The sequence below is a fragment of the Solea senegalensis genome, linkage group LG13 (genome assembly GCF_019176455.1).
Source record: "Solea senegalensis isolate Sse05_10M linkage group LG13, IFAPA_SoseM_1, whole genome shotgun sequence".
Taxonomy (NCBI): Eukaryota; Metazoa; Chordata; class Actinopteri; order Pleuronectiformes; family Soleidae; genus Solea; species Solea senegalensis.
Genome location: NC_058033.1, coordinates 18,085,311 through 18,108,498, shown reverse-complemented (window position 1 = coordinate 18,108,498; position 23,188 = coordinate 18,085,311). Strand labels below are relative to the sequence as shown.

Sequence of the window (23,188 nt, the reverse complement as noted above, 5' to 3'; positions counted from 1 at the left end):
CACAACACTGCTTAATCTGCAACACAACACTGCTTTATCTGCAACACAACACTGCTTCATCTGCAACACAACACGCTTCATCCACAACACAACAAGGCTTCATCCACACACACGGCTTCATCCACAACACAACACGGCTTCATCCACAACACAACACAACATATCACAACACTGCTTCATCTGCACAACCATCTGCAACACAACACTGCTTCATCCACAACACAACACAGCTTCATCTGCAACACAACACAATACTGCTTCATCTGCAACACAACACAATACTGCTTCATCTGCAACACAACACTGCTTCATCAACACCACACAACTGCTTCATCTACACAACACAACATTGCTTCATCTACAACATGACACAACACTGCTTCATCTACAACACAACACTGCTTCATCTATAACTCCACAACACTGCTTCATCTATTACTCCACAACACTGCTTCATCTTGCAACACAACACTGCTTCATCTACAACACAACATTGCTTCATCTACAACACAACTTCATCTGCAACACAACACTGCTTCATCTGCAACTAGAGATGTTCCGATACCATTTTTTCCCTCCCGATACCGATTCCGATACTCGTGCTGCCGGTATCGGACGATACCGAGTACCGATACCGATACCAGCGTGTTAAGAAAAAAAAAATCATACTATACCTGCGTGTGATACTGTGATATGATTATCATTGTGGTAAGGCCTTGCTCAGGTTAAACCCTTTGTAAAACATGAATGAATATAGCAAATGGAAGCCATCTTTTTTATATTTATTTTTGAATAGAACAGTATAAAAAACAGTAGTGCAACGGCAACTTCAATAAATACAGGAATAATTATAAAAAACAAATTAAAGTGCAGCATTATGTAATAAAATAATAATTTAAATCTTTAAATAGTGCAGTATTTAACAATAGTGCAACACCAACCTATAAAGTAAACATAAAAAACACAAATCAAAAGAGCAGCAGCTACACAGTAAACAAAAAATACTTTAAAACAAGTAGGCTACACATTGCAGTAGCATTTCTAGCAATTTAGTATTGCTCATAATTTCAAATGCAAAGGCAGATTCTTCTTCAAGAAGATAAGCATTTCTGCCCTCTCTCCTCCTAGCCTGTTCCTTCTTGCGTCAACAATGTTGGACGCTGCACTGAACAGTCTCTCACTGTCAACACTGGTACAAGGAGCACAGAGAAACTTTGCAGCAGTGGCAGCCAGGGTGGGAAACCGAATTGCGTTGACTCCCCAGTAATGGAATGGGCTGTCTGAGCGTGGGACCGTTTGCTCTGTCAAATATGTCTGTATTTGAACTTGCGTGCTTGTGCTGCTTGCCCCACGTTCCTCATCATGCTCCTGCAGGATTTCCTCAAACAGGCCTTTCAAGCTGCTCTTTCTGCTGCTGCTGCTGTCCGGCTGTGCTTCCATACGGGGGGCTTTATGGGGGTTTTCTGGCACTCTCTCTGCTCCCTCAGGTGTGGTCCTGCTCTGTAACACCTCCATCTTTTCCACCTCTTGGGTCAGAGCATCCTTGGCATGTTTGATGCTGTCTGCACTTGTGAAGTATCTGAAACAACAATGAAAAATAATTAATAAATGTATAATTGTGTAAAATAAATAAACCACTTCCTCCATAGTTGCTTTTAGTGGTAACATATTAATGCAATAGTAATCAGTAATGCAATGTCTAGTCATCCAAACACCATTTCATAATTTTGCTTATAATATAGACATTTAATAAAAATATTAGACATACCTGTCTTTGAATCTTGGGTCTAAAAGAGTGGCAACTGCATACAAGGGCTCATTCTCGATGGTCTTGAATCTTTTCTGGACAGCCTCAAGAAGGGTTGTTTTCATAGTTTTTATCCCTGTGTCCCCCTGGTTCTCCCGAGCAAGCAGGCGTTTCAGCACTGTGACTGAGGGAATGACTTCAGCTGCAGAAGAGGTGGAGGAGCTAATCTGTCTGGTCAGTTCTTCAAATGGTACAAGAACAGTGATTGTTTTCTCCAGTAAAGCCCACTGGTTAGCCGTAAGGGTAACTGGCAGGTCGTGGTCAGCTCCATATGCTGAAATTGACCGCTTCTGCTCCAGTAAACTCTCGACCATATAATAGGTACTGTTCCACCTTGTTGCTACGTCTTGGTGCAGACGTTTGGTGGGCATTTGGAGATCTTTTTGAATATCCTCCAGGCGTGAAGTAGCCAGTGGCGAGTGTTTGAAATGGGCGACTATCTTCCTACCATTCGCCAGTGCATCACTCACACTTCTCTGTGACAGTAGCCCTTCATGCACCACAAGCTGGAGAGTGTGGGCGAAGCATCCCAAACTTGGTACATCCATCTCGTCCATGGCTTTCTTCATGTTGCTAGCGTTGTCGCGCAAAACAACATGGACGTTGGACTTGGGAATTTTCCACTTCACTAGCATCCCCTCAATTGCTTCGGCAATTAATGTGCCAGTATGTGACCCTCGGAACTCGTTAGCGTGCAGGACCGCACTTCGAGGGGTAAATGCTGTCTCTCTGTCCACCCAGTGTGACGTTAAACTTAGTAAAGACATTGGGCTCACGTCGGAGGTCCAAATGTCCGTGGTAAAGCTGATTGCATCCACGTCTTTCAGCATACACGAAATATGTTCCCTAACTGTCTCGTATAATTTGGGTAGAGCAGTTTCGGAGATATATTTACGACCTGGCAAACAGTACCTTGGCTCCAAATGCTCCATTAAGCGGCGAAATCCCACATTTTCGACGACAGACAGGGGTTGGTCATCCAGGACAATAAACTCCAAAATTGTGTCTGTTATTTTCGTCGCTTTTTTGGCTGTCTTTGGGGAATTTATCAAAACGCTTGAAGGCACCTTCCAGAGTTTGCTGCTGCAGTTTGTCCCTCTTTCCCCCCTTAGCTTTAGTAGCGTTAAACTCTTCATGCTCTTTAGCGTGACGCGTCTTCAAGTGTTTAATCAAATTGCTGGTGTTAAAACTTGCGACACTCGTGCCACCCCTCGAAATTGAGTCTTTACAGATGTTGCATGTTGCTGTCTTACTTGTGGGAGCCTCAACTGTAAAATATTGCCAAACCGCCGACATGATGCGCCAACTTAGCTCCTTTTTCTGATTTAACGTGTCCCAGGTTGATCAATTCTTCTTCGCCCCCCTAAAACGGCAGCTGCCGATGGCAGCACAGCGCAACTATTTTAAGAGCAGCGAAGAAGAACTGTATCAGCGCTAACGGAGCTAACCAGTAAATTACGTGGTATCGGATCGGTGCCTGGACTCCAGTACTCGCCGATACCGATACCAGAATTTTCGGCAGTATCGGAGGCTTTTCCGATACTGGTATCGGAATCGGAACAACTCTATCTGCAACACAACACAACACTGCTTCATCTACAACACGACGCAACACTGCTTCATGAAATTGAGTGAAGCATGAATTCCTGCCTGCCTGTCTGTCTGTCTGTCTGTCTGTCTGTCTGTCTGTCTGTCTGTCTGTCTGTCGGCCTGCCTGTCTGTCTGTCGTGTCACAGGCAGTTGGACATCATCAGTGAAACTGATGATATTGAGTCATAAGATTCACTTTGGTCTCATCTGTGAATATGAGACATCTGTGCTGCTTTTGTGTTTCACGTCACTGAGGTCACATGGCACGCACACGCACACACACACACAGCAGCTAAAGAACTGATTCATCTGAAGTTTTTTTCACCCTTTACCAAGGTGCACAGGTTCAGTGTGAGGCCCTGCAGACTGTTAACCTCATCTGATCATAGTCACAGCTGCAGAGTTTAAATATGTAACCAACATGAAGACACACACACAGTCTCACACACTCACACACATGCACAGACACACAGCTGAGCTGATTGTTTTCTGCGTTCATTGATGAGTTTTTGTTGATCAGTGTTTGTCAAACCTGGAAATGATGATGATCTCAAACGTCTTGTTTTTGTCCACAAACACAAAATGATTTATTTGTTCATGGAGCAAAGAAATCAGAACATATTCACAGTTTAGAAGCTGAAAAATGACAGAAACTGGTTTTAATCATTTAAAATAGTCGATGAATAGATTAATTAAAATAATGGATGTGAAGTGATTGCAGCTGCACTAGTGAAGAATGATGATACGTCTGAAAACTGAAGTTTCACAGCAAAATAAATGTTTAAAATGAGATTCTGTAGAGCTACAACAATATATTATAAACGGTCAGTTCATCAGTCAGTTGTGTGAGTGTTTTTGTGAATTTTCACTATCTTAAATGTGAATATGTTCTGGTTCCTTTGCTCTGAAGAAGAATCAAAGCAAAGACGTTTGAGAAAATAATTTCCACGTTTTCTTGAGCTCATGGAAAATAAGTCCTGGTTGTTAGTGAGGCCACAGATGAAGACAAGCTGCTGTGTTTGTCGTGTTAGTTGTTCAGTGATGTTGTGCGTGGTCTGGGTGACGCTCTGATCGCAGGAATGTTTTTATGGTAAATCCACCTTTTATTCACGTGGATGTTTTGATTATCGATTTTCTTTGTACGTGTCGTTGCTTTTACTGTTGGACTCTGAGCTGCTGTTAATGAGACTGTGACTCAGTGTTCAGTCATGCGGCTCATGCAGAACATGCTGCTCATGCAGAACATGCGGCTCATGCAGAACATGCTGCTCATGCAGAACATGCGGCACATGCTGCTCATGCAGAACATGCTGTCGGTGAACATGCGTCTATGAAGAACATGCAGAACATGCGCTCATGCAGAACATGCAGAACATGCTGCTCATGCGGCTCATGCAGCTCATGCAGAACATGCAGCTCATGAAGAACATGCAGCTCATGCAGAACATGCAGCTCATGCAAAACATGTCTTTGTTTCACTTTCTCTAAAAATATCGCTCCACAAATCAAACATTTTCTGTCTCAGATGAGCTTCTTAATAAACACACAGACCATCATTTGACTGTGATCTGCTCACACACACATTTAAAAAACAAAAATTTAAGATATTGAATCTTTTATTTGTTGTAGGTGAACGTCAGCTGATAAGTCTATGATCTCTACATCATATGATCACGTCTTTATCTCACTGTTCAACTGAAGTTTGTAAAGCACTCACTCTCCCACACCAAACCTCATAGTGAAAACCAGTGATTTTAACATCACACACACAGGAGTTGTTGATCCACTGCTGCCTCCATCACTAAGTTCACATGTCTGATTTTGTCAAATTCGGCATTTGGAATATTTCATTGTTATATCTCATGTTCTTTTAGATGAGTCTGAATAAAAAAATTACTCTTTATCCTGTGTTTCCTGTGTTCACACCTTGTTTCCTGTGTTCACACCTTGTCTCCTGTGTTCACACCTTGTTTCCTGTAGGCAGACGAAGCCTCTGACGTTTGCAGACTGTATCGGAGATGAGCTGCCGGTCGGCTGGGAAGAGGCGTACGACCCCGTGGTCGGCTCGTACTATGTCGACCACAACACCAGTGAGTTTACCTGCTCTGCTCTGTCACACTTGATAATGATGATGATGATGACAATAATAATGATAATGATTTAATTCAAGGGTGCCTTTCAAAGCACTCAAGGTCACCTTACAGTACATGATTAAAAAACTTTTAATCATGTACTAATCAGACTAAAGTCATAGTCTGACTAAGACAATCAGACCACTTACAGGGTCTGAGGTTACCTGTGTGTGTGACTCCGCCTCCGTAGGTGGCGCTGTATCTCTCTGTAAACTAGTGATAGACAGAGAGGGACGGTGAGAGGGACAGTGAGAGGGACGGTCAGGGACAGTGAGAGGGACGGTCATTCACATGAATGTGAATGTGTCTCTGTCCTGCAGAGAGCACTCAGCTGGAGGACCCGCGTGTCCAGTGGCAGCGGGAGCAGGAGTCCATGCTGCGTGATTACCTGGCCGTGGCCCGCGACGCTCTCAGCGCTCAGAGGGAGATTTACCAGGTGAAGGAGCAGAGGCTGCAGCTGGCGCAGCAGGAGTACCTGCAGCTCAACGACGCATGGAAGGACAAGTCCACATCCCAGACCAGCTGTGAGTCCAAATCATTTACAATTGTCCTCTGTCTCTGAAGTCTTTGTGACATTTCTTCTTCAGTAAAAACCATGATTCATAAAATCTTCTGTTTCCTGCAGTGAATTCAAGATCGTCGTGTTCCAGCAAGTACGACCCCGACATTCTGAAAGCAGAAATATCCACAGCTAAAAGTCGGGTAAGACACAGGCACGCACGCATGCACGCACGCACGCACGCACGCACACACACACACACACACACACACACACACACACACACACACACACTCCTGTTGCTGTAAAGCATCGGTACTCAATAGGCGGCCGGCCACCTATTTGTGGCCCCCGAACTGTTATTTCTTCACTATGGGATTTGGTTGGGTCATTACGTGTATCGGGACTTGTCTCCATGCCAACGATACACAGACAGCCTGCTACTGGGTCACGCTGTGACGCTTTTTTTTTTAACTTTATGTTTCAATCAATACACTACTATCTTGTGCCATTTTGTTCCATTGATCGAATTTCTTCTCAATGTCCTTCCATCTGGCTTGATAACACGGAGAGCCCCACGAGAAAACATATCTCAACTGTGCAGCATAGTAATATTCTCTGAGACTTGGCAATGCCAATCCTCCATGTTCTTTGTCTAGTTGAAGGGTCTTGAATGGTATCCTAGGCCTGACACCCGCCCAGATGAACCTGGATATTAGCTTGTCCCATGCTGAGAATTGTGATACAGGTACTCTAACTGGGAGAGATAGAAAACAACCTGGGTAAAAGATTCATCTTGATCACCTCAATTCTTGAGCTGAATTACATCACTAACAATGACCACTTTGCTACATCTTTTTGAATTTTATCGTTGATTAGCCTGTAATTTGTCTCGTAAATTCTGTCGTATTCTTGAGTTATTATCACTCCTAGGTATTTTATTGACTTAGCATTCCAATTTAAATCCATAAACCTGAGTTTTTGACATATTCAATTTGTAACCCGACATCAATCCATATTCTTCCATTATCTTTAATAATTTGGTAAACGTTGTGTTCGGGTCTTGAAGAAACGTAATTATATCGTCAGCAAATAATCCTATTTTGTGTTCATCTCCCGCTATCCTGATTCCTGTCAAGTCATCTTCTTGTCTGATTAGTAGAGCAAGTGGCTCTATGAAAATTGCGAAGAGGGCAGGACTAGCACAACAACCTTGTCGTTAGAGTTGTTCCGATTCCGGTATCGGAAATGCCTCCGATACTGCCGAAAATGTGGGCATCGGTATCGGCGAGTACTGGAGTCCATGCCGACTGGAGTCCGATCCGATACCATGTAATTTCCTAGAGCTCCGTTAGCTCTGACACGGTTCTTCTTCGCCGCTCTTGAAACAGTTGCGCTGTGCTGTTTTAGAGGTGTGAAGAAGAACTTATCACCCGACACCTGTAGACAAGGAGCTAACATTAGCTCATCATGTTGGCAGTTTGGCAGTATTTACCAGTTAGCTCCGTTAGCATTGTTAGCTGCGCTAGCTCCGTTAGCACGCCTACAGTCAAACTGGAGCAGCCCGTTTATTAAACGAAAAGAGCAGCGCGACAACTAACCAACGTACCTGTGTCCTGCGTATGTATGCCTCTGTTTTTAAAGTTTAGCGTTACTTCAGACACTCATTTTAACAATCTGGAGTCATGTAAAAATTACGTCACGCACGTCCTTTCCCGGTCAGTCGTCATGGAAACATGAAGCTCTGCCAGTGCTGCGGTGTTTGGACCAGTCAAAACAAACGTACAAGCTGAAAAACGAAATAACATATCACTGGTAAAAATAAATGATGTCCATTTGCTGTATTCGTTCATGTTTTACAGAGGGTTCTCTGTACTCTGGCTGATGGGTCAGTATACAGTGCCTTTACGCATTTTATGAATTTATCATTGAATCCCATCCTTTCCAGTACTTTATACAAAAAAGCCCAGCTGACCCTATCAAATGCTTTTTCAGCGTCTAAGCTGATCAGTGCAGCGCTTGTATGGTGTTTATTGACATGTTCTATAATATGAAGTGTGCGCCTGATGTTGTCCTGTGTTTGCCGTCCCTTTACAAAACCTGTCTGGTCTTTGTGTATCAGGTCAGGTCAAAAAACGTTCCAGTCTTTTAGTAATGATGGATGTGAACAGTTTATAATCTACGTTCAGAATAGATATTGAGTGATATGACTCGCAGTATTCTTTATTTTCCCCTTCTTTCGGAATGACAGATATCACAGCATCCCTCCAGGAAGGAGGGGCTATCACCTTCTCAAGCATCCAATTAAATGATTCTAATAGTATCTTTCTTTTCAACCAAAACTGAATTTAAAGTTAACTTGGGTTTAAATAACAACAACAACAGTTTATCAACACACAAGAATCCATTCCCATGAGTCTCTGCGCCATCAGCACTCACCGTCCACAAACGGTACTGCTCCGGTCACTACAATATTTTCAAGGACCGGCCTTTAAGTGTGGTGGATAAATACAACAATACAAAATGATACGACCGGCATAAAAAGTGGTATTTTCTGAATATAATAATAAACGTGAGTCCACTGTGTATGCACATTCATTAGCAGTGTCCTCGTAACGATACTGCACAGAGCGCAGCCGCGCGTCAGCGGCATGCACTCTGTGTACAACATGTGTTTTGAAAAAAAAGGACATTTTCTTTTGAATATTACAGTATATCACATGTGGCCTGACTGACCTCAATAAATGGAACTTTGAGTTTTGTATTTGAGTAGCCCTGCTGTAAAGTGTCCTCTGTGTCTCAGGTGAATAAGCTGAAGAGAGACTTGGCCTGTATGAAGCAGGAGCTGCAGTTCAAAGAACAAGGCTTCCAGACGCTCACAGAGTAAGTCCACATGTCCACTGCACTGTCCACATCTATGTCCACTGCACTGTCCACATCTATGTCCACATCAGGACTTCACAGACCAGTTTCACATCTTCTTCTCTAACAGATGTGAAGGTTTGTGACGTTCTTCAGTCAGAACAGCTAAATAAACGCTCCTGATGCTCATTAGAGGTTTAACAGAAGTAGCATGATGCTTGATTCACTGACAGCGGCACCAGCAGTTGAGCTTATTAAAGATGATTCACCTGGACCTGACCTCTGACCCCTCTGACAACATGAGAAGCAGTAGAGACGATCAGAGAGTGAGCAGCAAAGTTCTTATCTGCTCCGTTATTGCCTCAACATTCCACTCCATCATTAAACACAAACATGTTCATAAAAACGGCAGCAGCTCAGGAATGTGGATCCGCCCATTCCACCTGAACCTGAACCTGTGCCGCGTCCACCTCATCCACCTCAGCAGGCGGGACCAGACGACACGCTACGCCGCCGCTGAGTCACCAGTGAAGATGGAGGACAGAGATGATGGCTGATCGGAACGGAACGTGAACAGAAACAGAACATCAGAACAGGAACAGAACATCAGAACAGGAACAGATATCAGAACAGGAACAGAACGTGAACATCAGAACAGGAACAGAATGTGAACATGAACAGAGCATCAGAACAGGAACAGAACAGAATGTAAACAGAACATCAGAACAAGAACAGAACGTGAACATCAGAACATGAGAACAGGAACGTGAACGTGAACAGGAACAGAACATCAGAACAGGAATGTTTCCCTGAGCTCAGTGAGAGTGTCAGGAGGATTAAAGAGGAGGTGAGGTGGGCGGAGCTGTCCGGCAACATTCCTCTCCTATTACAGTCACCTGACCATGTCTGACAGCCAATCACTCCTCACACAAACACCAATCAGCTCAGGCTGGAATGCAGTGATAAGATTTCACACAGACTCTCCTTCATACACAGAGTCTGATTTCATTGCAATCAAAAGCAGCACAGTGATGTCACCTTTTGTACAAAGATAATTAACACACACAATTAACAACATTGTTTATTGTATTTTCAACAATGGAGAAACTTAATATTAAATACATGATAGAATAAACATAATTAATAAGTGGCTGATTATTATGAAAACGGATTCATATTCTTATTATAAAGTCTAATATGTGATGTCTCAGATCTGATTTACACTGGTCTCGCTCTCTCGCTCTCTCTCTCTCTCAAGAATGTGGATGAACCTGTTGGTCACATGACTGGCTGATGACATTGTGTACATAGTTGCTTCTGCTGTTCATCTTGATTGGACTGTAAAGCACTTTGCAACATTTGTTAATGAAAATGCCTTATAAATAAACTTTTTGTAATGTATTATATACAGTGTTATTTTCAGGCCCGTTAAGAACTCTAACGTGTCTTACATGCGTCTCCTCCTGTACTTCCAGGATCGACCAGAAGGTATCGAGCAGATCATACGGCTACAAGCTGCAGGAGGCGCAGGCCATTCTGAGTGAGGTGCGCTCCATCAGAGAAGCCATCAGCTCTGGCGAAAAGGAGAAGCAGGAGCTCATGCAGGTGAGGACAGTTCTCTGACGTCCACATGTCTGTGTCCACACGTCTGGAGTTACTCGGCAGTGACTCGCGTGTTTCTTCTGAGACCGGCCATGTTGAAGTGAAACATGACTCGGCAGTTACTCTTCCCTGACTCGCGTGTTTCTTCAGAGACTGGCCGTGTTGAAGGACAGTTTCCAGCTGGACTCGGACTCGCAGCAGGATTTGTGGAGCAGCAGTCGGTTGTTGTCCGTCCCTCCACTTTACTGTGATGCCGGCTCTCAGACGGACATACCTGCTGAGGTGAGTCCCAGAAGGAAGTGATGTCATCTAACATGAAGTCACATGTAGCAGGAACCTGGGTAAACATGGATGGTGTGAATTGTTTGATTGAATGTGGATTTGTTTGTTGTTAGTTTGTAACAAGCAGCAACAAACTGGCAGAGAAAGTTCGTCTGAGTCTGAAGTACGAGGAGGTGAAGAGAAGGTGAGCTCTTGATCAATAAATCAATGTCAATCCACCAATCCATCGCTAACTGTCTCTCTCCTCGTAGAATCGCCACCATCGAGGTGCAGATTGCCAAACTGGACAGTGAGGCGTGGCCGGGGCTGCTCGACCCAGAGCGTGACCGCCTCATCCTCATCAACGAGAAGGAGGAGCTTCTGAAGGAGCTGCAGTATGTCAGTCCTCGCCAACACCTGCAGCCCAATGATGCCCAGAAGCTCGAGTCTGAGAAGAAACGTCTGGAGAGAGATCTGCAGGCGGCCCGAGACAACCAGAGCAAAGCTCTGAGCGAGAGGTGAGGGGAGGGGCTTAAACCATCCAACCAGAGCAAAGCTCTGAGCGAGAGGCGAGGGGAGGGGCTTAATCCTTCCAACCAGAGCAAAACTCTGAGCAAGAGGCGAGGGAGGGCTTAACCAGAGCAAAGCTCTGAGGTGAGGGGAGGGGCTTAGACCATCCAACCAGAGCAAAGTTCTGAGTGAGAGGTGAGGGGAGGGGCTTAAACCATCCAACCAGAGCAAAGCTCTGAGTGAGAGGCGAGTGAAGTGACACAAAAACCATCATTGTGGTTTAAAGGTCCAGTTTGTAAGAATGAGGCTGTTTCTATTATTATTATATTCTCTGTATGTTATGTATTGTTCTGCTGTTTGAATGGCGGGTGGCGCCGAGTGCTTAAGTCTCATTTGCGCCACCTACAGTGTTGATAAATGAACATATGAAATCCTTTTAATAAATGCATATATATAGTTATTATTTTCACATTTTCAATATTTAACTTCATCCAGTGGCATGGCCTCAGATTTTGTGTAATTTACTTTATAGCCAGATATGGAACCAAATGACTTGATAATTGACATAGTCGCCGGGACTGATGCCTCAGGCTTGGAAAGAAAAAGTAAAACGTCATCAGCATATAATGCTATCTTGTGAGCGGTCTTGCCTAAAGTAACGCTGTGTATTTCTTTATTATTCCTAATGCGTTCCGCCAGTGGCTCTAAAGTGAGGGCAAAAAGGAGGGGGGAGAGTGGGCAGGCCTGTCTTGTCCCTCTACCAAGTGGGAAGGGAGAAGAACGCATGCCATTGGTCAAGACACAGGCCTCTGCTGAATGATAAATAAGTTTTATCAAATTTATAAACTCCTCTCCTAATCCAAACCTGCCCAGGACATCCCATATGAACCTCCACTCCACCCTATCGAATGCCTTTTCTGCGTCCAATGATATAGCTAGTGCCCGGTGCTGCATCTCTGAGGAATGCTGTATCACATTAAGAAGTCTTCTCACATTACAGTACGAGAACCTCCCCCTGATGAAGCCTGACTGATCGTCATTTATATGCGAAGGTAAATAATCTTCCAATCTCCTGGCCAACACATTTATAAGGCTGACGGGTCTATAAGAACCGCACTCATCTGGTGGTTTATTTTTCTTCAGGATTAAAGAGCTATTGGCTAAATTTAGGGAGGGGGGAGACATCTATTCCTGTAGGAGTCCAAAAACGTATCGGTCAGAGGGCCAACCACAACTCTGCTCATTTTCTTATAAAACTCTTGCCCATAGCCATCAGGCCCTGGTGCTTTCCCACTTTGAAGTGTGCGAATAGCATCCAAGACCTCTTCCCTGGTAATCGGCCGATTCAAGAGCTACCGCTGTTCTTCTGTGAGAGAGGGGAGACTGATTTGATCCACGAAGGATTTTCTTAGTTCATCCGATGTATTGCATTCGTTGGAATATAACTTGTAGTAGAACTGTCTTATAATATTGTTAATTTTTTTTGATTCATGAACTTTGTCTCCATTACTATCTTCAAGTGATGATATTAAATTATTGGCATTTCTGCCTTTTGCCAGTCGGGCAAGAAGACGGCCAGGCTTATTGCCCTGTTCATATAGCCTCTGCCTGGCAAAAAGGATAGAAGCCTCTGTTTTGCTTGTTAAGAGTTGATTAAGCACCGATCTTGCTGCTCCTAAGTTTTTAAAGGGGACATATTATACCCTATTTCCCCAAGTTAAACTAGTTCCCTTTTGTCCTAATGAACATGTCTGTGACATGCTTTGGTCAAAATACCATAAATACCGCTGGCCGCAGTCTGACGTGAAGTGGTGCGAACACATGAACACACGTTTGCTGACTTTATCTGGAACATTAGCTTCATATATAAAATCCTCTGAGGCTGGAAGTTTGTGTAAAACACTGTGCTCCACTGTGCAGCCACCAACAGCACACTTGTCCCTCCTAGTTGACATAGTACTGCTCTTCCTCTCTCGCCTGCACTCTCGCATTTATAGGGACAAGGTGGAGCTAAGGTGGAGCTCTCCAAGTAAACTTACTGGTGGGGTGGTAATATTCGCGGTGAAATGCGCATGCTGCCGTCATAATGCGCAGGGAATTCAACATCGAGTGTTTTATCGCCTATACTTACACTAAGGGGGACCACGAAAAAAGGACTGAGTATTCTTTTTCCACACTTTGGCGACTGGTAGGGCCTCCAGAGTCCCAAATATAAGTATTAAAATGATTAAAAAGTTGATTTTGCATAATATGTCCCCTTTAAGATTCTGTTTAGATGGAGACCTTTTAAACTTGTTTTCTAAATCCTGGAGCAAATGTTCTAATTCCAATTGCTTCCTGATTGTATTCCTCCTATGGGCTGCTGTGTAAGCTATAATGGACCCCCTCATGAACGCCTTAGCAGTTTCCCATAACAGGGAAGGATTTATACCTGGTGTTAGGACCATAGACAAATCCGATGAGGATCCGCTCCCCATAAAGGAAGCCTGAGACAATAACAAATCGTCCCTCATCATCCTTAATAACCTCGTCCGGAGTAAACAGCAATTTCTTGTGAATGAGAATGGCTACTCCTCTACTACGTGAATTGAAGGATGAATAGAACACCTGACCTATCCAGCTTCTCCTTAATTTAATGTGTTCCAAATCTGTCAAATGTGTTTCTTGTAGAAGGGCGATTTGTGCATTCTCTCTCTTTTAATAAAGAAATAATCTTCTGCCGTTTTACAACATGGCCAACCCCTTTGACATTTAAAGAAATAATCTTGATGTCACTCATGGTTGTTAAATGAAAATAAGATACGCCAATAATGCACAGGCCAAATAAGGTTTGGGATCCTGAGCAATGAAAAAATACATGTATATTGAGCAGGATGTAATGGTGGTGAGGAGGTAGTCTTACATTTCAGAGCACTATGAACAAACAATCTGCCTCTAAACGATGGGCATTAACCACAGCCCTAATAACCAGGTTTGTGTAACAGTTACAAGTGGTTGTATGACGCTGAAAGCGCAGGTAACACCGAAGAAGAGCAACAACCTCAGTCTCTTCAAGAAACTCCCGCCCCTCGACCCAGATAGATTCACAACCCCTAGAGCCCTAACATAATAATTAAAGCTTCTCAGGGGCTATGATGCTGTAGTCTCAGCTCCAAATTACAGTCATCCCCTTTTTACCAGACAAAAACTTAATTCAACTTTTAACCTTTTGAGTTATCACAGCCACCACAGCCCTGACTTACCATGTATGTGCAGAATGGTTATATTAGCTAAACATTTTTTTTTTTCAAGCTTAATATGCACAGCTGAACTTAGACTTTAATATAGCAGCTCAAACTAAAACTAGAGTGGCAATTCCGTGCCGAAATTTCGAGTGTGCCTGCAGTTCTGGCGGCATGTGTCGTCGGGTGCAGGAATTTTGCTGGTAAAGGATTAAAGGATTGAACCTTTAAAAGATACAGTACATCAAGATGAAAACACCAAGTTTTAAAGGAGAGAGAGAAGTTATTTTGCAGTTTTTTGCGATTTTTGTCGCCAGGGTTACTTAAAACGCTTATAAAAGTCATAGCACACCAGTCCCGATCAGGCCGCACGTTTTGATATAACTTGTGTTGGGGTTTTCTCAAAGCTGCGGGAGGAGTAGCGCGGCAAAAAACGTGAGGAAGCGTAATAATAAGCGGGGAAAATAAACGCGTAGGATTACAAGAGATGCTTGCAGCGCAGTATGCCTTGCGGCTGCAGGCACTAATTACAGAGTGACCATCCACAAATGCCTGCGCCGCTCGGGGGGACTGGAAAGCAGGTTTCTTTCCGTTGTACGTGAAGGTTACGATAGCGGGGAACCGCATGGAGAGGCGGATGTTCAGCCCGATCAGACGTTCACACACCTTGTTGAAGCTGCGCCGCTTCTCCTTCACGGCAGCTGAGAAATCCTGTGGAATGTACAGCTTCTATCCCTCATATGTCAGCAGTCGTCTATCTCTCAGTGCAACAATGATCCGGTGTTTCTCCCCGGAGTTGTGCAGTTTGATGACGACGGGTCTGGGGCGGACGCCGTGCTTTGAGATTTACTTTGATTTTTGGGCGGAACCGAGCCACTTTCCTTGCTTGACATCGTTAGGAACCTTAGAGTGGTCAGCAAGATATTACAAATGCCAGTCCGTGGTGGGTAAAGATCTACACAAACCACATGTTCGTTTGATGATGATTTATCGCCTCAAATCATTTGAAAACTTTGTTCAGGACACAGAAAATTATTTATTTCAGATTTATGTTTCTATTATCTGCTGCTATGTTCCACTGAAATGCATTCTGGGATACATGGCTTTCCCAAGTACGCTCAAGTCACCACCCGATGCATGCTGGGTAAAAATGGGCGGAGCAAGAACACTTCCGGGAGAACCATCCTCGCTGTTCATGGACTTGAGAATTGGACTGATACTGATGACGTTTTCACAAGTACAAGTACACAGGAGTACACTAGAGTGTTATCTAGTGGTCAGACTGTATTTCCTCCTTTGCTCAGGAAACTATAGTGGCCTTCACAGACCACAAAGGATGTAAACATTTGCTTTTTCCTCTTGTTATCTTTGTTTGTGGTCCACTTTAAACCCTGGCTCTGGCTGGTTTGTCCCTTCAGGCTGCCGTAGGGTCGAATTTGATGTTAAACATCTCACCAAAGTGTTTGATGAATGAGTGATGACGACGTTTCTGTCTGTCACAGAAAATCAATACATTTTTTGTTATTGAATGATTTTAGGCTGCGGCTCCACTGCAGACGCAACAAACTGGTGAGAGAACTGGAGGAGATGGTTCGCCTAGCAACAACACTACACACACAACTGAAGAGGTGTGTACTACACTACACAACAATACACACACAACTGAAGAGCTGTGTACTACACAACACAACACTACACACACAACTGAAGAGGTGTGTACTATACTACACAACACTACACACACAACTGAAGAGGTGTGTACTATACTACACTACACACACAACTGAAGAGGTGTCTACACAACACTACACACACTGAAGCTGCACTACACAACACACACCTGACAGAAGAGGTGTGTACTACACAACACTACACACACAACTGAAGAGGTATGTACTACACAACACAACACTACACACACAACTGAAGAGGTGTGTGCTACACAACACAACACACACAACTGAAGAGATGTGTACAACACAACACTACACACACAACTGAAGAGGTGTGTACATCTGCACGCCATGACTCAGCATTACTGAAGAGGTGTGTACTGCACTACACAACACACACAACTGAAGAGGTGTGTACTACACTACACAACACTACACACACAACTGAAGAGATGTGTACTACACTACACAACACTACACACACAACTGAAGAGGTGTGTACTACACTACACACACTACACACACAACTGAAGAGGTATGTACACAACACAACACTACACACACTACACTGAAGAGCACTACACACACTGAAGAGGTGTGTACTACACACACACACAACTGAAGAGGTGTGCACAACACAACACACACACAAGCACAACACTACACACACAAACTGACACAACTGAAGAGGTGTGTACTGCACTATACAACACACACAACTGAAGAGGTTTGTACTACACTACACAACACTACACACACAACTGAAGAGGTATGTACTACACAACACTACACACACAACTGAAGAGGTGTGTACTACACAACACTACACACACAACTGAAGAGGTGTGTACAACACAACACTACACACACAACTGAAGAGGTGTGTACATCTGCACGCCATGACTCAGCATTACTGTGCTCTGACCTTTGACCTCTGTCTCTCTGCAGTCTCTCGACCAGTACTCTGTCGTGTTCGTCCGGCAGCAGTCGTGGTTCTCTCACGTCCAGTCGCGGTTCTCTCGCCACCACCTCCAGTCTTGGCTCCACCTCCTCGCTCAGCTTCACCGACATCTACCTGGAGCAGCCCGAGCTCTCTGACCCAGACTTCCAGAACAAACTGGACCTTCTCCTGCAGGAAGGCGTGTCCGGAGGGTTCCGCCCCTCCAGCTCCATCACCACCATCCACGAGCACGAGGTGGTGACAGGTGGCGGGGGGCAAGACGCCGGGCGACCCGTGAATAAAATGGGAGGAGACTTGGCAGGTTCTGGTGGAGAGAGCGCTGGAGGAGCAGTAGAACTGGGCTCGTCCAGGATCCAGAACCTCAGACTGTCAGAAACTCCTCACTCCATGAGCTCCTTATCACCGCGCTCCTCGCTCTCCTCCCTGTCTCCGCCCTGCTCGCCACTCGTCACGGACACTAACTTCCTGTCTGGTGAGACGGGGTCTGGTGGTGGATTAGGTCTGGACTTGGAACTGCACGGCCGCCTAGCTGACCTGGAGCTGGGCCTGGACTCTGAAGAGCATCAGCCAGAAGGTCATGAAGGTCCAGAAAAACTGGACGAGAAGCAGGACGTCAGCGTGACGCTGCGCTGTGAGGTCAAAGGTAAAAGGAAGCTGTCATTTCAGTGTGTCAAAAATAACAAAATAAAAGTCTCTCTTTCTGATGTCATACAAGACATTTATTGAAAGAAACAGAAATATTAGAACCAACGTAATCATTTGCTGTGCAAATAACATTTTTGCTTCAGCATTAAAAATAACGTGTATCCACTTCATAAAGTTTCCTGTTGAAATCAACATAACTCTGAGTATAGAAGCCGAATGTGTTTGATTGTGGTATGAGGGTTTGGTGTAATTCACTCAATGTGTGTGTGGGGTCGCTGTGCTCTCAGAGGGGGAGCTCAGGTGTGTATATAGGTGGCAATATCACTGTCCTTGTCAGGTTTGTGAACCGGAAGGGCAAACGGTTTTCGACCGCTGTACCGCGGAGGCGCTACTCGTGAATGGTTGTGGATTGTTTGAAGGAATTTCATTATGCAAAGAAAACGCACAGCAATAAACCAATATATTGCAACGAAACGAACAGCGTGGACATTCAATCAGAGTACAAAAGAGCGATCTCCAAGGCAAAGCGCGTCAACCAGGTCATCCGGAGTCAGAAACCTCAGTAGCGGAAGTTTGAGGCTGAGCTGCTATAATACTGAGCGTCTCTTTCTGGGCTTTCATTCTGTCTCCTCCCACATTCACTAAGCTTTGACTTGTTATCCCAACCTCGTCACCAGGGTAGATTTTGTTGTTGTACGTCATTAAAATGAGTCCGGGTTACCGTCAGAGCAAAAGTTCCAACTGCTAAGGTTTAGGACTTAAAATCTCTGTTATTGTTCCCTGACTTTTTATGTTTTTTTTTTCTGTTCTCAGACTCCACCCCACAGCTGCAAGGGGCGGGGACAAAGAAGATGGGTGTGTCTTCTGCGGTGTCTGATGAGTCTGTGGCAGGTGACAGTGGCGTGTACGAGCCTTCAGAAAGCAGGTATGATGAAGATGATGATTGTGATGGTGATGATGATGATGATGATGAAGATGATTGTGATGATGAATATGGTGATGATGATGATGATGAAGAAGAAGATGCCCTCTGTCTTGTGGATGATGATGATGATGATGATGATGATGATGATGATGATGAATATGGTGATGATTGTGATGATGATGAATATGCCCTCTGTCTTGTGATGATGATGATGATAATGATGGTGATGATGATGATGATGATGATGATGATGCGTCTCCTCTAGGCCCCTCCTCCCCGCTGACCTCCTCCTGAGCTCGTATGCTAACAGGTTAGCACCTGTTTGCTCACAGGTTCAGCTCGGATTCCGCTATGAGTTGAGAGACCAGCGCTTCACCATCTACGTCATGCAGCTTTTGAACTGCAGTGCCCTCTGTCTGCCAGCTGACCACCACATGTACGACCGCTCACTGACCTCTGACATGGAATTTAAAGCTAAAGAATTCAGACCTGTCTGATGTGAACATGTGTGTGTGTGTGTCCTCCACAGACATGTGCGTGTTGCCGTGTTGCCGTGTGTAGAAACCAGTCGCTGCCTTTTCAGAACGTGTGGCTCCTCCCCTCAGGATGCTGTGCAGGTGAACGAGGTGTTTGGCGTGCAGATTTCCCAGGGTGCACTGCGGCAGAAGACGCTGAGGGTGGACGTCTGTCACATGAGCATGTCGGGTCACGAGCAGTGTTTGGTGGGTGGAGCTGACATTTGTTTCCTGTTTCTGTGCATTGAGTTTGTTGTTTGACAGACAAACACCAGGGGGCAGCACTGACGAACCTTTCTTCCAGGCGGGGGCACAGGTCAGTCTGGCTGACGTCAGCTGTTCAGAGGACAGACGCACACGCTTGTACAATCTGCTGAATCGTGTTTACATGAGTGACATCAGCAACAAAGACGACGAGCCACGAACGGTCGACGACGTCCATGTGGTACTGAAGCCTTCACACGTTATTCACGCGTTATTCATGCGTTATTCATGCGTTATTCACACATTATTCACGCGTTATTCACACGCTATTCACACATTCGCTTTGTCAGTGACATCATGTCATGTGATCAGGATGCTCCACATATATCTGGATATTTTTTCTGTGATGTCATCGGGGTTTCCCCCAGAACAGTACAGCAAACCCTTTAAAGAACAAACAGTAAGTTTAAGCCACATGCCAAAGGTCAGAGATCAGAGGTCACTGAAATAAAATAAAACATTCAAAAATACAATACTGTTACAATCTTAACATTTTTACTGCGACTGCAAATTGTTTCCTCAAATAGAAAAGAAACACATGACGACACAGAATAAGCCACGTCCCCTTCCTTTCACATGTTCACAGGTGTTTGCTGCACATGTAAATACAGTTGTTTATTGTTGTTGTTTGTAGACTGGTGACACAGTGGGAGGAGCCGACGCTGATGAGTGGTGAGTGTGTGTTTGTTTGTTTGGTTTGTTGACTTTGTTTAAGTGCGTTCCATTGTTTACACAAATGAAAACATCTTCAGGTCAGCTGACATGTTTGATGATGAAGAAGGACACAGTGTGGAGGCAGAGGGCGCTGTCGAGCCAGGGTTTTATCCCGACAGCAGCCAATGGGGAGCTGAAGAAGAGGAGGAGCCTGAACCTGTGACTACAGTGACATCATCAGTCACAGAGAAGGTGTTTGTTTCATTAATCAATTAAACATTAAGCTCCTTCCCTCTAGTCTTTCTTCACACGTTAAGCCCCTCCCCTCTGGGTTTCAGGTGAACAAACAGACCAGTGTGGCCGGTTTGTCGTCGTCACACCATGGTTCTGTGGTTCGACCCAAGGAGCGTCAGAACCCGTTCATGAGAGGAAACACCATCATCCGCTCCAAGACCTTCTCCCCTGGACCTCAGAGCCAGTACATCTGCAGGGTAACCATGGCGACCAGCACCTGGACATCAGCATCAGAGAGCGCGACAAGCTAACGTTTGTCTCTGTGTTTTCAGATCAATCGCAGTGACAGCGACAGCTCCACGCTCTCCAAGAAGTCTCCATTTGTCCGAAATGCTTCAGAGCGACGCAGCGTGCGCGTGAAAAAGGTGAGGAAATCAAACTGCCCTCAAATCTGAGTCCACGAGTCAGCATCTGAGCCTGTGCGCGCGTGTGTGTTCAGCCTCCGGTGCAGGTCAAAGGTCTGGACGGTCTGCTGCGGACGTCTCTGGACCTGGAGTTGGACCTGCAGGTGTCGCGGACGCGGCAGGCCCGGCTGACGCAGGAGCTGCGGGTTCTTCGGGAGCTGAAGGTTCAGCTGGAGGAGGCGCGACAGCAGGGTCAGCGAGAACTGCCCTCCTGGATCCAAGAGGACCAACGCTTCTGTCTCCTCCTCAAACAGGCCGACAAACAGGTGAGTCTCACAGCGTGTCACAGCGTCTCACAGCGTCACAGAGTGTCCACAGACTAACGCTTTTCTCTTGCTCAGACTCGTGAGGAGCAGCTGCAGGAGAAGCGTGTGGAGAAGATGATGAGGGCGGCAGCCAAAGACGTCCACAAGATCAGAGTCCAGAGCCGCACAGAGGTCCCTGAGGTCCAGACATTCAGGTGGGAGGAGTCATTCATGTGTGGGGTTTACAGGGTTCACGGGTCCTTGCCATATACCAGGCCCACGCAGGACAGACGTGGAGACACCAAAGACAAAGACATGGACGAAGACGAGCTCCCGTCCTCATTCAGTCCATGAATTAATTTGATTAATGTGATTAAAGTGTTGAACATGTGATTTAAATGTGATTAACGTGATGAACATGTGATTTAAATGTGATGAACGTGATGAACATGTGATTTAAATGTGATTAACGTGATGAATGTGTGATTAAGGTGATGAATGTATGATTAAAGTGTTGAACGTGTGATTTAAATGTGATGAACATGTGATTTAAATATAATTAACGCGATGCACGCGTGATTTAAATGTGATGAACGTGTGATTAATGTGATGATTTGCTGTTGTTTCACAGAGAGAAGATGGCGTTTTTCACACGAGTAAAGAGCAGCATCCCTGATCTGCCACCCGACGACATGTAGAGAAGCATTTCAAAGCACCTCCTTCACCACCCTCTGGCCCCGCCCACACCATACTGACCACGCCCACTGCAGCCAATCAAAGCCTGCTCTTGTTGTACGGATGAAGGTTGTTTTTATTTAGTAAACGAGCGACATCACAGTTTTAACTTTAGATGTCTACAAATGTTTACAGCGTACATGTAAACAAACACGCAAACAAATAAGTTAACACACTTCTTTAATCGTACAATTTTTCTTAAAATTAGCTTTGAATTAAAAGTTAAATATTTTTCCTTCAAGACTCGAAGTTTAGGCAAAAAACATAAAATAGAAACAACATTAGGGGGCGGGGCCAGGTCTTAATGACAGAGTTTGTATGTTTTCCGTTTGACAGTTCCGATCTTTTTTGAGCTGCACAAAAAAGTGTTGGCACAAACCGTTGCAAACATAAATAACAATAGTCAGCAAAGAAAATCGCATTTCTGGAAACAAAAAAGAGTGAATTTATATTTTTAGGTGTTAACAAAGGTACGAATTCTACCGAGCAAGATTTTAGTTTTAGCATTTTTTTTAAGCTAAACTTCGTGATCACTTTTCTTTCATTGTGTTCATAGTTTCACGACTCCACGTCAAATTCAGAGAAAAAGAAACAGGTCAGAGTCAGAGCGCCCCCTCCAGGCGATTCTTTGACACTTTAGAGCCACAGAAAATAAATTCTATTTTTAAAAAAGTCTGAAATTAAATATTTTTATATTTTTTTGTGGCTCTTTTCGTTTTCTGTCAGAGTTCTTTCTTCATTTTCTTCATTTCTTTGTTTTCATGTGAACGTTGTCATTTTAATCCATGGAACGTTTGTCGTGCTGGAACTAACGTCGTCATTCAAATCCACTGAACGTTTGTCGCGATTTAACAAACATCATCATTTAAATCCACAGAAGGTTTGTAGCACTGGAACGAGCGTCGTCTAAATCCACAGAACGTTTATCGCGATTGAACGACCGCTGTCTAAATCCACGGAACATTTATCGCGATGGAACGAGTGTCGTCTAAATCCACGGAACGTCTGTCGCCATTGGAACTAGCGTCCTCTAAATCCACGGAACATTTATTGCGATGGAACGAGCGCTGGGATTGAAAGAATGTTGAATGAGTTTGTAAAAACGTGGATGAAGGAATCGTTGAGAGAAAAATCTGCTGTCGTTGATGATTTCGTTTTCCGTTGTGATGATTTTTTATTGTGATCAATGTGTGTTTGTGTGCAGGCAAACACACAAACAGCTTGTATTTATTGCACTCGTGTGATTTGGGTTTTGCTTTTATTCTGTTTTTCTTTTCAATCCCGAGAAGCTGTGAATTTTATTCTTGTAAATATTTCACCAGCACGAAATAATGAAATAAGTCTTTTGTAGTTTTCACAACAAATAAAAACAAAATTTCTTCTCTTCTA

General features: G+C 44.4%; 2 protein-coding genes across 2 annotated transcripts in view; one reads left to right on the top strand and one right to left on the bottom strand.

Moving 5' to 3' along the window:
- The window catches only part of wwc1 (WW and C2 domain containing 1), a 25,617-nt gene extending 2,429 nt beyond the window's left edge, over nt 1-23,188 (top strand). Inside the window, exons 2-22 of the mRNA XM_044041747.1 lie at nt 5,378-5,487; nt 5,850-6,053; nt 6,155-6,231; nt 8,832-8,911; nt 10,366-10,495; nt 10,643-10,774; nt 10,888-10,958; nt 11,026-11,271; nt 16,023-16,112; nt 17,106-17,761; nt 18,577-18,688; nt 18,954-19,124; nt 19,218-19,410; nt 19,508-19,648; nt 20,102-20,139; nt 20,220-20,373; nt 20,460-20,612; nt 20,688-20,780; nt 20,855-21,085; nt 21,161-21,279; nt 21,696-23,188. Of these exons, the coding sequence (XP_043897682.1) occupies nt 5,378-5,487; nt 5,850-6,053; nt 6,155-6,231; nt 8,832-8,911; nt 10,366-10,495; nt 10,643-10,774; nt 10,888-10,958; nt 11,026-11,271; nt 16,023-16,112; nt 17,106-17,761; nt 18,577-18,688; nt 18,954-19,124; nt 19,218-19,410; nt 19,508-19,648; nt 20,102-20,139; nt 20,220-20,373; nt 20,460-20,612; nt 20,688-20,780; nt 20,855-21,085; nt 21,161-21,279; nt 21,696-21,762 (3,268 nt within the window). The 3' untranslated portion in view covers nt 21,763-23,188. The remainder of the gene's footprint in view (nt 1-5,377; nt 5,488-5,849; nt 6,054-6,154; nt 6,232-8,831; nt 8,912-10,365; nt 10,496-10,642; nt 10,775-10,887; nt 10,959-11,025; nt 11,272-16,022; nt 16,113-17,105; nt 17,762-18,576; nt 18,689-18,953; nt 19,125-19,217; nt 19,411-19,507; nt 19,649-20,101; nt 20,140-20,219; nt 20,374-20,459; nt 20,613-20,687; nt 20,781-20,854; nt 21,086-21,160; nt 21,280-21,695) is intronic.
- On the bottom strand, nt 969-2,174 carry LOC122779412 (zinc finger BED domain-containing protein 4-like). Its single transcript, XM_044041748.1, has 2 exons — nt 1,769-2,174; nt 969-1,579 (listed from the first exon to the last, which is right to left on the bottom strand). The coding sequence occupies exons 1-2, from the start codon at nt 2,119-2,121 to the stop codon at nt 1,060-1,062; spliced, it is 873 nt and encodes a 290-aa protein (XP_043897683.1). The 5' UTR covers nt 2,122-2,174; the 3' UTR covers nt 969-1,059.